Source organism: Ceratotherium simum, chromosome 10, assembly GCF_057802395.1.
Source record: "Ceratotherium simum simum isolate JZ-2026a chromosome 10, ASM5780239v1, whole genome shotgun sequence".
In the NCBI taxonomy this organism is placed as follows: domain Eukaryota; kingdom Metazoa; phylum Chordata; class Mammalia; order Perissodactyla; family Rhinocerotidae; genus Ceratotherium; species Ceratotherium simum.
In genome coordinates this window covers 12,660,425-12,675,541 of record NC_141909.1, presented here as the reverse complement: position 1 = coordinate 12,675,541, position 15,117 = coordinate 12,660,425, and the positions used below count along the sequence as shown (strand labels likewise).

At 37.4% G+C, this 15,117-nt stretch overlaps 2 protein-coding genes across 2 annotated transcripts in view; one reads left to right on the top strand and one right to left on the bottom strand.

Annotated features, from left to right (window-relative positions):
- UBAC2 (UBA domain containing 2) overlaps positions 1-15,117 on the top strand; it is a 166,340-nt gene that overhangs the window by 81,100 nt on the left and 70,123 nt on the right. The gene's annotated exons all lie outside the window — the stretch shown is intronic.
- LOC101400765 (G protein-coupled receptor 183) lies at positions 1,195-14,237 on the bottom strand. Its single transcript, XM_004423137.3, has 2 exons — positions 13,960-14,237; positions 1,195-2,846 (listed from the first exon to the last, which is right to left on the bottom strand). Exon 2 carries the CDS (start codon positions 2,826-2,828, stop codon positions 1,743-1,745), a length of 1,086 nt encoding a protein of 361 aa, XP_004423194.1. The 5' UTR covers positions 2,829-2,846; positions 13,960-14,237; the 3' UTR covers positions 1,195-1,742.

The following is a 15,117-nucleotide window of genomic DNA, read 5'->3' as shown; positions in this document are numbered from 1 at the left end:
CACAGAGAGGGCTCTCTCATCTGCTCTGAAACAGCACGTTGGTTCATACATAAGATAGTTTATGCTCAAATGTAGTCATAGAACTAGGGTACCAGAAAGATGCTCTGAAATTAAGGAAGCTTTGTTTCTAGTTTTCCATTAGTAGCTTTCAAACTGTTTTCTTTTTTGGGATACAACTCAAATGACTACGTTAGTGCCACCCGGCCTAAAATGTAGTGTCTTGCCCTTTTTTCTCCTTTACTTGGGAAGGTTGATAGATGGAGTGAAGGAAAGGCCCTAAGATTCTGACTTCCATCCACGTGGTCTCACCTGTCTCCATCAAGTGTTACAAAGACCAGTGCCTATTTTTGTCAACGGCTTTAAGCTCAGGTGTCTCTTTGTGAAATTAATGCAATACAAATCTGAAAGTACTCAGTAAATGGTGTTGAATCAACCATTTAAGATTAATTTTCTTATAGGATAAAAGTTGAAAATGAGTAAGATAAGAATTTAAAAGAAAATGTTTCCAGGATATGAAGCCTAATAAAAATTTAAAGTATGACTCGTGATATAGCATTCCATTTCTTTATGTTCCATTATCAAAATTGGTATCATTGCTAATATAGATACTGTATTGGGGTAATTTTGAGATTGAGTAAAACAAATTTGAGCTGGCAGACAGGGTGACTATACTTGCAAAGATCATGCTATTCATCCTAAGGTATTCATTTGAGAAAATGTATAATTTTGTAAAGAATCCTGGGAACTCTAAGTTTATAATTTTGCATTTTACTCCCTATCTTATTTAGGTAAGCAGCAACTACACCCCCCATTGCTCATCTTCCCTATTTTTTCTGGTAACCCAAACCATTGAAATACAGATACAAAGTACTACCAACCTTTGAATAAAAAAAGAAATGATCCCCCAGAGACCCAAGAAAAACCAAGCATATTTGCATATTTTTTGTTCTCAAGAATAATTTACCTAGTGGACCCTCCTCCCAATGAGTACCTACACATAAAGTCCTTGTCATGTTCCTGAGCAGTGGCCCTTAAATACTATGCTGGCTGTTGCGGGAAGAGCTCAATGCTTTCATCGCTTCCATCACCATCATCATTTATAATGTTGGTATCCAAATCTGTCTACTGTTAATTATATTCTCCCTGTAACTTCTGCTGATAGTTGACAGTGAGCATTGAAGGACATACTCATAATTCTGTTAGCATCTTGCTTTTTATTACAAAAGAGTTCTTTGAAACAAAATTTTATGACTCAGAACCAAACAAAATGAAAAGCTGGTGTTACTGAGGAGATAAAGTCTAAGATTGAAAGAAACATGGACTGAAGAAATATGTTACTGAAAAAAAGAAAAGAAATATGTTACAATATTAACATTTTTACACTGGCAAAATACAATCTTAACAGTCTTTTTTCTTTTGCCAAATTATCAGCAGGAAATATTACTGGGTAATTTTTTCTTTAACACAAAACTTTTCTTTTTATACTGAGAGTTATTAAAATAGCCTCCCTTTTGGTATAGTCTTTCATTTAAAAATTAGAACTTTGCTTTATGTTGTTCTCTTGAGTATAAAAAACACATATATCAGTTTACCTCCAAGTTGGAGGTGGGAAATAGTGCCCAATGAAAAGAATTTAAAAGAATCCTAATTGGAAGTTGAACAATCATTTTGCTTTATAAGAAAAGTCCTGCAAAGTTCATCATACAGTTTACTTTGCAATAAATCCAAGATTTTATTCCTTTTCACTTTCCATTTAAAGACTTAGATTGTATCATCATTTGAGTTTCTGTTATTTCACGTGAATTTTCTTCAGGGGCTGACTTCACGGCACTGGAAATTGATACACTGACCTGACGTTTCAACATCTTCATAACCTTTCTCTTGTACCCTTTACATGCAAAGAAATATATAAAAGGGTCCATGCAGCAATTGAAGTTCATCAGACATACCGTAAAGTGCAGAGAAATCTGGAATGAATGTTTTTGGCTACATTCCAGGAGATCAGAAAAACGAAGCTTCTTAATCATGTGTTGAATAATTGCGACATGATAAGGTGTGAAACAGAGAATAAACACAACAATTATAAAAATAATTGTGTTGAGAGCTTTTTTGTTTACACCAGATTTCTCAGTTAGGGGGTTTTGTTTGGCAGTTTTAAAGAGTTTGCAACAGATTTGAGAATAACAGATGAGAATGATTATGAGTGGAAGCACATATCCCAAGAAACAGGCACCAAGCAGAATCCAGGGGAGAGATTTTGTTTCTTCAAAGTTTGGATATTCCATGCATGTAGTCCTTTCATCCTCCTGCTTTGACATAGGTTTTATGAGTAGTGGGAGTGTTTGAGCAAATACTAGAATCCAAACAAATATGCAAACGCCTTTTGCATATTCGATTCTTTTCATCTTGTTGTATCGCAAAGGGTGTACCACGGCGAAGAACCGGTCAATGCTCAGGCAGGTCATGAAGTTCACACCTGCGTATGTGTTGATGTAAAACACAAGAGCAGTTATCCTACACAAGGCCTCGCCAATTCTCCAGTCGAAGCCCAGTGCGTAGTAGGCTATCCGTGTAGGCAAAGCAGTGGTAAAAAGTATATCAGAAATCACCAAATTTGTTGAATATAGGGTGGTAGAGTTGATTTTTTTCCTGTTTTGAACAATGACAATCAAGGCTAACAAGTTTCCCAGGAGCCCGATGATGAAGACAATGCTGTAATGCAGAGGCATTAGTATCCTGGCTGTGCTGTGGTGTGCGTAGAGGTCACAGCTGCTTTCTGGAGGAGCTGTAGAGGGTGTAGTAAAATTGTCGTCCATTTTTATATCCATCAGCGGTGTTCAGGGTCTCTAGAAAAAACCAAGAAGTGTATGTTGAATTAAATGCATATTTAACTAAAAGCAATATAAACTGCCTTTTATAGATCTAACTTTTAAAATTTCAAGGTTTATATAAATTTTAAAAATCTGTGATATGTAATATGGTTATATATATAGTAACAGTTAGGAAGAACAGAGAATAAAATTTTTGTTTTTACTCTCTCAGTTTGGTGATTTGGGCAAAGCCCTGGCAAAGGAAATAGAACCATCTAAATAGGGCAAATGTACTTTTGTGACAAGAGGGAACACACTAACTTTTTAGATAGAAATTTCCCCTTCCTTTTTCTGAATCATTGTCTGGTTAAGAATAAAATCACGTAAAGCACCCCACCTTTCAGATGAGCATAAAACTTTGCTTTTTAAATTGAATTTCAGTTGGACTTTTTTTTTTTGCCAAATGCATATCACTGCCAGGAAATGAAATCAGTCACACATTTATGTAGTGAAATATGAACTTACCACAGTGATCTGATTTGTGTTAACCTAAAAAGTATGAGAAACAAGCTAAGGCCTTGTTAGGAACTGAAAGTTAGGTTTTCTTTAAAAAGAAGAAGAAGACGATGACCACGACAACCACTACAAAAATGACAAAAAAGAAGAAAAAGAAAGAAAAACCTGAAGCTGCTTCAAGGGGAAATTTTAAAATTAATTTTAAACAGTATCATTCCATGCATGCAGTATGCATTCCTACATTTGCACTTAGTAGTAAGCATCACACATGTGGCATTTTGTCTTCTGCTTTATTCACTTAAAACGTTCATGGATCAGTGTAATCTATATATTTATCATATGTGTAGATCTTATGTAGACATTTGATAGATGTTTCTACAGTATTCCAGTGTGTTAATGCAAAATTTGCTAAGCTACTCCCTTGATGAATATTTGGATTATTTCCAATTCTTTTCTTGTTATAAATAATTTTAAGACGAAATTTCAAGTCTTAAGTTGAAAAGTGGAAAACTCCCAAAATGGAGGGAAAATTTCAATGTATCTAGTGATGATGGTACTATAAATTAAAGGAAAAGGACTGTGTCTCTAGCCATGTCAAAGCACTGACTCAAATCTGCTTCTTTGACTGCTGTATTAAATGAATTGGGTCTCTGCTAACCTGGTTCTAACAATCTTAAAATAGTGATGCTAACAGACAATGAGGGTTATCAGAGGCTTGCACTAATGTTACAGGGTTGCGTTACATTCAGTGTTGGTGGGTTGATCATTGCAATGTGGAAATACAACCTAAAGCAAAAGGGAACAAAAATGGAAGTAGAACTTTTTGTTAAATCAAAAGAAGACAGGAAAGAAGACTATGGGAAAAAAGCAAAGAATGAGGATGGTAAATAGAAAACACAAAATAAGAGAATAAATGTGTCACAACAAATTTAAATGGATTGAACTCACCTATTAGACAGAGACTATCAGTTTGGATTTTTAAAAAATCCAGCTGTATGCAGTTTAGAAGAGATTTAACTCAAAGTGGTTCAGAAAGGTCGAAAATAAAGGCATGGGAAAACAGATAGCAGGCAAATCCCAACCAATGGAAAGCTAGCGTAGCAATATTAACGTCAGAAAAAAATAGAATTCAAGGCAAATTCAGTATTGATAGGGATGAAGAGGGTGACTACAAAAGTTAAAAAGAGCAGTTCACCAAGAACATAAAAATAATTATGAATTGTACATATAACAGCAAAATTTGACAATTTTAAGAAGTTGGCAAATCCACAACCATAATGGTAGATTTTTAACACATTTTTATTAGAATATGCCAGATACAAAAGAGATTAAAGACTTAGAAAGTTTACTCAACATGACTTAAACGCTAACAGAATTTGTGCTGAAGGCACGTGAGCATTGTTTGCCAGTGTTCTAGGTCGTTAGTTGTCTCAGAACTTTCAGAAAGTCGTTGTCTAGCAGCTCACGTTCCCTGTGACTGCAGTGCAACTATATTAGAAATCAACAATTAAAAGATAGAGGATAAATTTGGAATCTAAAAAAATATATTTCTAAGGAACTCATTGGTTAAGAAGTCACAATGGAAATTCTGAAGTGCTTAGAATGAAATGACGAAGATACTACACGCCAAACTGTGGGATGCAGCTAATGAGTTAATCTGAGGTAGATGCAACGCCTTGAGTGCAGTTATTAAAAGAAAAGAAAAACAAAAGATTGAAAATATACAGCTCAAGAAGGTAGAAAAGAACTGAGTTTGCCCAGTGAAACTAGAAGAAAATAATAAAGATAATGACAGAAATTAATGAAATAGAAAACAAAAACAACAATAAATAGGGACTTTATAGGTTGTGCAGAAAAAAATGGAGTGATTCTGGAAAAGGAAATCATGGGAATTGTAGTTGTGGAATGAAAGTAAACTTTACCCAGTTAGTTGGGAAAGGCTTCATGTGAGAAGTAACTTTTCAAGAACTGAAACGACACAAGGGAGAGGTGAAAATTCCAGGCAAGGGTTGCAGCTTAGGAACAGGCATCAAGAACTTCTTTTATTTTTCTAATTTCTATGAAAAAATTTTTTTCTGAAAAAAAATTTGAGGAGTATTTCAAAGCAGATCCATAGGAAATAACTTTAAAATACATAGCAGGGGGAAGAAATCCTCCATGTGAATAATAATTATTGTAGAGATTAGGAAAGTTACATTAATGTAAGAATCATAGAAGAATGTGCCATTGCTTGCCAGGTTGTAAATGCGTGTCCGACTTCTTAACTGAATGAAATATGGCATCCAGTAGAGCCAGAAATGTCAGGGGTTTCAGAACGTTTTAAATTCAAGAATATTATAAAGGTGTTAATTATAAAGGTAAAAATCTGCAAACAAATCAGATGTCCCTCATTAGGGGATTGGTTAAATATTTTATAGTATAGCCGTATAGTGGCAATGTAGATGCCTGTATCTTGACAGGGAATAATGTTAAGGAAGGAAAACAGATTATACAACATACCACTTTTGAGGGAGGAAAAGCAACTATATATACACACGTATACACGCGTGTCTGCGTGGATACGTATGCCAAAACCTAGTTTTGTACAAGTGATTTTTGAGTTTTATCCACATATTTTACATTTTTAGCATTGAACATGAATTGACTGTGAAATGACTAAATAGGTAAATAATTGTTTTAAATCTGAGGAAATTTTTTTAAATTCAGCTCTTCTTGCAAAAACCTTGTCAGCTGACTTACTTTTCAAAGCTAGCCCTTCAGTGTTCTTTATTCAGATTTATGCATTAATTTTTATGAGGTGCCTACCCTTAAGTCATGTCTTGAAAGAACCCTCATGGCAACCCTGCAAGCTAAGTATTGCTATCACCTACCTACTTTCCACATGAGGAACCTGAGTGTCCGAGAGATTAAAGGTCGTGTGGATCCTTCTCGCTGATGACCTGGCTTTAAGTTTCCTACTCTATCCCATCCTTGGCAGGGGCAGCTGGCTCATACTTCCCTTGAAGAATTGAGAGTTTGTGGTTTCAAAGTGGTCTAGGCTTTATGAGCCATCCTTACCTCTAATTAGACAGCCTGGGCACAGCATGGCCCAGCTGCTCCAGAGTAGGGGAGTCATTCTTACCAAGGACAGCTGGGTTCCCTCTTCCGGGAGAGATGCTTCCCCAAATGGGAATCCAGACCTGTGGACCCTGTGTCCTAGCACCCTGAGGGGAAGACTGTTGAGGGGCCTCTTACTGCCCACCTTTGTCCTGAGCCAGTCAAAGAAAGACACTTGCACAGTGTGGACATGTACTGGATGGCTCAGAAATGGTCTCAGGTAAAGGAGAATCTAGGCTGTTCTGAATGAAATATGTTCATTTGGATATTTAGTAACCTCTTGAAGGTTGATTTCCATCAGTCAATAGCTTTAGTACACTACCTTAGTTCTTGCTTATATCTGTCCTGTGTTATTAATGCTTTGGTTTTAGTCAATTTTATTTTTTCCAAATTCAAAGAAAAATCCTTCCATGTACTTACTGTTGTTATCCCGTTGTTTTATCAATGAATCCCAATTTATTATCATCTTCCCTCAGAGACATTATTTTATACCTTCCTTTAATCATTTTAAGATTCAGGATTACTTTCCCGAACCTTGACTCACTCCATTCTTTTATTCAGCAAAAATTGTTTTTAGTACCTCCATATGCCAGGTCCTGGAAATGCAGAAATGACACCTTTCAATATCAGAGGGCCTAAAACTCAAGGCTCAATGTATGCTGTTGGGAATGTGCTATTATCGGAATGAGGTCTTTTCTCAGTATTCTTTGCTGTGTTCCTTCTCACACACACCAGGGTTCTGCTTGCTCTTTGCGTTATAGTGCTCCTTTATCTACCTTTGGATTGCAAATTTCTCTTTTACTCATTTCTTTTCGGGTGTAACTAACTAACTTCCTCCTTCCCTTCTTTTCTCTATTTATTTATTTTTGAATATAGTTTTAGTATTTTACATTTTCATAATTATTAGACAACAGCTTCTGACATGTCCCTAAGCTATCCTTAACGCCCCACATCCTGAGGGACATGAATGAGGACTGCAGCCTTTGCCCTGAGGGCTGTAGTGTGGGTCCTTATTCAGGTTTCATCTGAGGAACACCTTTTCCTCCTGCAAGTGAACTGCCTGGCGGCCCTCTATGCCAGTTCTCTTACCCTTTGTGTTAATAAGCAAAGTATCCCAGTTTTGTCGCTGTAGTGCAATATTGATCCTTTTTAACTTTACTGTTAACCTGACATGTAAAACAGCAAGTTCTTCTACAGCAAACTACCCTGCAAAGTATTTTTACTTGTGCTTTTGGGGGTGGGCCTTTGTGTGTTTTTCTCTAGAATTGATTGCATTACTAATAGAGTAGCTAACGTTTCTTAAGACACCATCATCTCATTTTTGCATAACCGGACATGTTGACATGAACTGACAAGCTCTTTCTAGCCATAGAAAGGAAAAACATAAAAGGCCCCCTAAAACTTCATTTATTAGTGTTTAGGAAAATTGTCTAAGCTCTAATGTAATTTGTACTCTGGAAATATCTCCCCTGGATACCAACTTGGAGGCATTTGTGATTTTCGTAGGGTGCATATTATATACCTTTCTGCAATCCCAGTTTACTTACTTGGATAATTATTAGTTTTTATTTGTGGCAGAAACAGAATAAAAGCTTCCCTGTATTCCTAGATTTAGTAAGTGCTAGAATGCTGGCTTTTCGTTTTTGCTTTAAGATTCCTGAAATGTCACGTTTACCCCTAATATTTATTCTCGAAATAATCATAAGCACCTTAAGGGTTCAACTTCTAGTAATTTTGTTTAAATTAAGGCCTTAGCAGTGAATTGAATGGGTCAAGTCATGCCGAAATAACTCGTAGGAGGTGATTTCTCTGTAAGGTCAAGTCTGCTCAAGACCATGTTCACACATCGAGATGATCTGACTCAGAGTGCCCACAGTGGCATGTACCAAAGAGGAAGTGCCGGGAACACACTTTCAAAAACAACCAGAAGAACCACAAAAATGTGGACGTACAGATGCGAATTGTATTTGTATATTGTTAAATGATAAGTATTGTTTGATCCGATTCTTTCTCTGATTTCTGTTGATATACTGTCCTTTGGCTATTTTCTTGAGGAGAGTTAAGACTGAGGGAAAATTTCTGGAGTGGGGAAAAATAAAATCATTGGTAAAGGAGGAGCAGACAAAGGCTTGGGGTTAATTGGAATAACAAAGATTTGGTCTACTGCGGAAATAGACACACACAGGTGTATCAGGACAGCAGGCTGAGGCTGGTTAGTGCCCTGAGGACAAACATACTCCATGGAAGAAGGAAATCATTGCTTCTTCCTCCGGTTACCTAGTTTTATAAGTATTTGTCAATTACTTGCAAAAGTCTCCTTGTTCTGAGCAAACAGGGACGCCTGAGTTTTGTGTGGTGTCACACCAGGGCCAAGCAGCTACCCAATGATTTTTTCCATTTTCTTTTTAGTTGACTAAACAACCATCGCCTGGGAGGTTGTTTGTGCCATTTGCAGGTAAAATAGGCAGGTGGGAAACATTAATTCCTGATTGTGGGAAAGAAACCCGAGCCTCTTGTCACTTCATTGGCAAAGTCAGATTGTCCATTCCGGTTCGCTGCTACTCAACTGCTTTAATAGTCAGAACACACCCTGGTTAACCTAGTGAAATAAATCTTTCTACACTGTTAGGTGATTTTTTTTTTCCAACTAGCTTTGAGTCCTAAATTGATAGCTATGCCTGTGTCCAACATTCATTTTTTGGAAGGATATATGAAACATTGTCCAGAAAAGTGGCACACTGGCAGCTGCCTACACTTTCTCAGAATGGAACCTTACACATCAGAGTGTTTATATTCAGAGCAGAGCTGCCTGTGGTCAGTCAGTCTGAGGGGACCTGACTTCCCTGCCTCCTGAGGAGCTCGCCTACTCTGCTTGTGGAAGTGTGACCCTGCTTCTGACCCCATGACTGTAGGCTGGTTCTGACCACCTCTCTGTAGGTCTGCAGAGGGTCGTTTACAGGACAGTGCACAGAGAACTTTTTCAAGGCAGGAAGAAACCAGTGTTCGCCAGTCTGCAGTTTCCTTTTTGTGCCTCTATGATATCCTGAAGCCAGTGGGCACTCAGTGAAGACCACTTCGGCTTCTGTAAACACGTGCATTGGAATTGATGGGAAAGTGAAAAGTGCCTGACGTTTGAATTCTTTGGTTAAATACCCACTTGCACATTTGAGGTTTTATATACTCCACCTATTTTTCTTTCACCTTTCACTAATTATTTATTCCTTGTGTGGCTTTTGGCAGCTTTAGTATTGATGAGGATGACATGAAAGTTATCAAAGATGAAAACAAGGGCTGGCCTAGTGGCGTAGTGGTTAAGTTTGCACAGTCCGCTTTGGTGGCCTAGGGTTTGTGGGTTTGGATCCTAGGCACGGACCTACACGCCGTTCATCAAGCCATGCTGTGGCGGTGTCCCACATACAAAATAGAGGAAGATTGGCACAGATGTTAGCTCAGTGACAATCTCCTCAAGCAAAGAGGAAGATTGGCACCAGCTGTTAGCTCAGGGCCAATCTTAACAACAACAAAAAAAGATGAAAACAAAGGAGGTGGTAACACTAAGGACTTGGTTTATATGGCATAACGTTTAAGAACTGTAAGAAAAAGGAATCCCACTATAATACTCATTTCAGTGTAACGAAGACAAATATTGTGTTTCCATGTGGCATGATTTGGCCTACATATGAGATAACTAACTGCGTAATATAAAATGACTCTTTATAATGAAGATTTGAGTGTGTATAATCTTTATCCTCTGAATCCAAATGTTTCTTGAAATAATAGGTACTTTTTCTCAAAGTTCAAGGGAGTTTCAAGTTTTGATTTTTGTCTCTGTTATCTCATGGAAATTAGTGAGAAACGTTAAATATCCTTATTTTATGGTTAAACAGAATTCCAGAGAGGTTAGATCATTTGCTCAGGATGCTTCCTCAGTACAGGTACCAAGTCAGGGATCATGATGGCATCCAGGACTCTGCGTCCTCCCTCACCCGCTGCCTCCACTCAGTCAGCGTTCCTGTGACCTCTGCCTCCTGACCCTCCTCTCACTTGGCCTTTCTTCTGCACCACGCATTTATGTCCATCTGCCTGTTTGTGTGCTACTCTCACTGCCTCTGCCTGCCTTCAGGCCACCCTCACTTCTCTTGGGAGCTATTGCAGCAGGTCTCGCGATCCCCTTCAAATGGTGCCCATTGAACCCCAGGCAGACTGAAAGCTCTCTATTGTGACACACAGTTTCTTCATGATTGGGCTCTGCTTTCCTCTTCAGCTGGCTCTCCAGCCATCTTCCCTCTTATAACACCCTGGCTCCAGCGATAGTAAATTATTTGCGGTCTTTTCATGTCCTATATCTTTCACAGCTCTGTGCCTTTCTGACACTCTTCCTTCTGTCTGACACCTCCTCTCTTCTGTCCTGTTTCCTCAGCTCCTACTTTCTTTCAAGACTTAGTTCAAAATCGCTGTTCCTGGAAGCTTCCCTGATTTTATCAACTCCTGCTCCCTCACCAGCACCCCCAGAAAGGCAACGTGGGGTGTCCTTGCAAGGGCACTGTGCTCTGTAATAGCATCTGTATTGTTGATTGCTTTTTCCATTTCCCGCTAGCCTATGAAGTCCTGTGAGTAGGGACTGTGTTGTTAATTTTGTATATCTCCAGCTGACCCGTGATTGATGCTCAATAAATACCCATTAAAGAATAATAAAATCCCAGCTTTTTTGATCCTCAAGGTTCTTTATTAGATTACAGTAAGCTCTTGATTAATAATGGGAATCAGTACTATTACCACAGACTGTGTTCCAGGCCCTGCCCTGGGCACTCTACATATATGCGCTCACTGAGTCCTCACAAAACTTTCACAAATCCATTTCCAGTGGTGAACCTGAGGCACAGAGCACACATGTGACTTGCTTAAAGACACAGCTGTTGAGTGTCAGGATTCAATCCAGGCAGTCTGGCTCCAGAAATCATAGTCAGTGCAATATGTTTTATCCCTAGCTCCATTTCTAACATGATCTGATGTTATTGGTAAAAAACAAGTAAAATAGGACAATGTCTCAAAACTTTAACACATACCTACTCATACCTGCCTGAAACAGAGAGAAGAAGGAGGAGAGAAGGAGGGAGATATGTTGATTTAAATAAGTAATTCGTTAATTTATTTGTAGCAAATTTTAAAGTAAAGATTTTATAAATGAATTTGGATTTTACTATTTTTAACAATATTTCTATAAAACAATTTTAACAGAAATTTTCTTTGAAAGAAGATGGTGAATACCTAGGATAGCTTTTATGCTATTACTTTATTTTTATGCTACTTTTTAGGTATTTGCAGATATTTAGCAAAATATTTTTATTCTTCTCTTTGGGCTTTCAAGACACCACAAGGATCTTTGTTACATCTCCAGGTTTCAGGGTTTTTCACGTTCAGTATCTCATCTTACATTGAAGCCCTGTGTTTTACAGCCTTCATGGGAAGCTGAGAAACTATATGGAATTGAGGATTCTACACATCCTCAGCACATACTGTTGTACTCCAGGGCCTTTTAACAGCTCCAGCAGGCCCTTAACCATAGCAGAGAGAAAAGTATCGTTTGTAAACTCTTTTACTGGATGGTTAGCTCTTTTTTTAAATGTAGACTTTTTAAGGATGATGGATTTATCTCATACGCCATTTTATTTCATTGAGTGTTTCAGAACTGTCCTACAATAGATGTCTAGTAAATGCCTATGGAATATATAAATCCATGAAAGTCATATAGTGACCTGAGTTAATATTTATTCCATTAAATGACGGGTCTTGTCATGACTCACAAGCTCTCAGAAGCCAGTTGAAAGTAATTTATAAAATGCATTACTACCACCACCACCACCATGTGATAGGTGAGCATGTAAGTGAGGACGCTTTGTGGAGCCGTGTTCTTTTTGCAGTATTATGTCCAAAAATAAGATTAACCCCCAGAGAGAAAACATGCACTGAAATACTAGCAAATACAGAGTCCAGACAGTAAGCACAGTTAGATATATAATCATCCATAGACTCAATCTTTATGTAAAATATTCCGTGAAGTAAAGATCTGCAAATACAGTCATACTTTGCCCAACAACAGAGATACGTTTTGAGAAATGCATCGTTAGGCAGTTTCGTCATTGTGCGAATGTCGTACGGTGTACTTACACAAACCTACGTGGTATAGCCTACTACACACGTAGGCTACCTAGGCTCTGTGGTACTAATCTTATGGGACCAGTGTCATATATGTGGTCCGTTGTTGACCAAAACGTTGTTATGTGACATATGACTAAGTTCAAAAAACTAATTCTCACAAAAATGATAGAGCAAGGAAACTATTGGATTCATCTTTTGGTAGTTTAGTGGGCAGAGGATGGGGAGAATAATGATGGCAGACGGTTTTCTAGCACTTACAATGAGAGCCAATGTTATAAGTACTTGGCAGTATTATTACTCCCCATTTTACAAATGAAGCAACTGAAGCCAGAGAAGTTAGGTAACTTGCCCAAGGCCACACACTTCATAAGTAATGGAGCCCAGGTTTAAGCCTGACTCTAGAGCCCATGCTCTTAACCACTACATTATATTGTACTTACAGTGACACACCCCAAAAAACTGAAAAAACACACCCTCCTTTAGAGGAAGTCTCCTCACAGCTTATATTTTGCCAAGTGTTTGTTACCTCCATTCCCAACCTGGACATAAATATTGCAGATCACTGCATGTAATTCATTGTTTTGTGATTTTTTTTTTTTAGGCACATAGAAGTTCTAGAAAAAATATGCTGATCATCAAAAAAAATACAAAGCAAACAACAGAGATACTCTTTTTTCACCTATAAAATTAATGGTCTCTGTTTAGAATTAAAATACTCACGTTGGCTAAGAAGCAGTGAAGCCCGCGCTGGCATTGCTGGGGGTAAATCGATCAAATGTTTTTGTAAACCAAAAAATATCAGTTTAAAGCTTAAAAAAAAAAAATTGTACCCTTTGCCCCGGGAATTGTACTACTGGGATTCTATCCTGAGAAATAGTACAGAGTATAAGAGTATAGAAGTAATAGAACTATAGAAAAGATTTTTATGTACATAGATACATGGTCAAATAGTAAAATGTAACAACTCTATTTTAAATTATGCTGAATAACCTGTTATAGATACAATACCTCTAAGTGAAGGAATACTCCATTGTAACGTAACTTTGTTCTTTCCCTTCAAATTAAAGTATCCTGAAATATTGGCATTATTTGCTGATTTACCCTTGATGCTGTTTTTTATGGTTGTGAGTTCATACAGAAGTACAAAGTAAGCCCTGTTTTTTGGCAAAGATATTTCTGGCATGATCCATTGCATTCACCTAGCTTAATATTAGCTAATTAGAACTGCCAGTCACCAGAGTCTAAACATAATTTTTGTTAGAAATGTTTATACCTTGTTATTGAGTAGATTCTTTTCCTTTACCCTATACCTTAATTAGGCTTTTAAAGTTTTTAACTCAAAAGACTTTGTTGAAAAAGCAAAATATCAAGTACTTACCTCTCAGGGACTTATTCGGGCCTCTGGAGTAGCAGTCAGTATTTGCCCGAACTGAAGTCACTTAACCTTGGCATGTTGTTTTAAGAGAGATTATGCAGACATCCTTTTATGGTGTGACTTTTTTTCTGTCACCCTGTGACTGAGCATAGTAATGATCAGTTAACCTCATGTATGCGTGTGCACTTTTTTTTAAATGGGAAGTGAAATTTTTCTTAGTGTTTTTTTTTTTTGAATAAGTTATCCAAAAACCCCTTGGAATTTATGAATGCTGATATCTATGAAACTTTATAAATTTTTTATTAAGATTTAAGTATTAAAAAAATTCTGTGAAAGAGACTAAAGCAATAAATACTAGCCAGAAAAAAAAAAAAAAAAAGAATCATAGTTACTGATGATTTTGTATCCATATTCTGTGTAAAGTATGAGTTTTAAAATGTTTTAAGGAAAAAAATGTCAACTTTGACAATTCTGTCTATTTGGAAACTTTGTACAGGGAGTAGTTTACTCATTCTGTATCTTATCAACAGCTTATGAGAAAGAAACAAAGATTTCTGTGGTGAGTCAGGGAAAGATACTCTTTTGCATGTATACAAGGATTAGTCGATGTTTTCAAGCAGGAGGCCAGCTGACTGCATGGACTCATGAATGACAAGGGAAGAGTTGAAGGGGGGCATTTTGCAGCTAAAATTCAGCCTCTCGTGCACAGGATAAAAGAGACCTATGCTGTTCACCTTATAGTTTTAGTTGACTCAGTTTAAACAAATAATGTAACATGACTATCAAATATGCAATTTATTTGTAGACCAAATTAATAGAAATATAGTGCTCAGAACAAGAGAGGTGATATTTACACTTATCCAGGAGTGGTCTCTGGGTCCTTCCTTTTATGACGGGCGTAGATGACTGAGAGCCTGCCTGGGGTGGGGATGGGTCTAGATCCCAGGTCTTAGGAGAAATGATTGAATAAACTGAGAATGTTTAGGCTTGACAGGGATGTGATCATTATCCTCATGCATTTGGAAGTTACCTCATAGAAAATAGTATAGGTTGCAAATGTCAGTCTTCCTAACTCCAGAGAATGGAAGGAAGGCCAGTAAGAGGAAATTACTGAAGACAGCTCTCAGATCAAAATATGAAAGGAGTTCCCAAAAGTTGGGA

Coding starts and splice junctions, on each gene's coding strand:
- LOC101400765 (XM_004423137.3), bottom strand. CDS start 2,828: ATGGATATAAAAATGGACGACAATTTTACTACACCCTCTACAGCTCCT.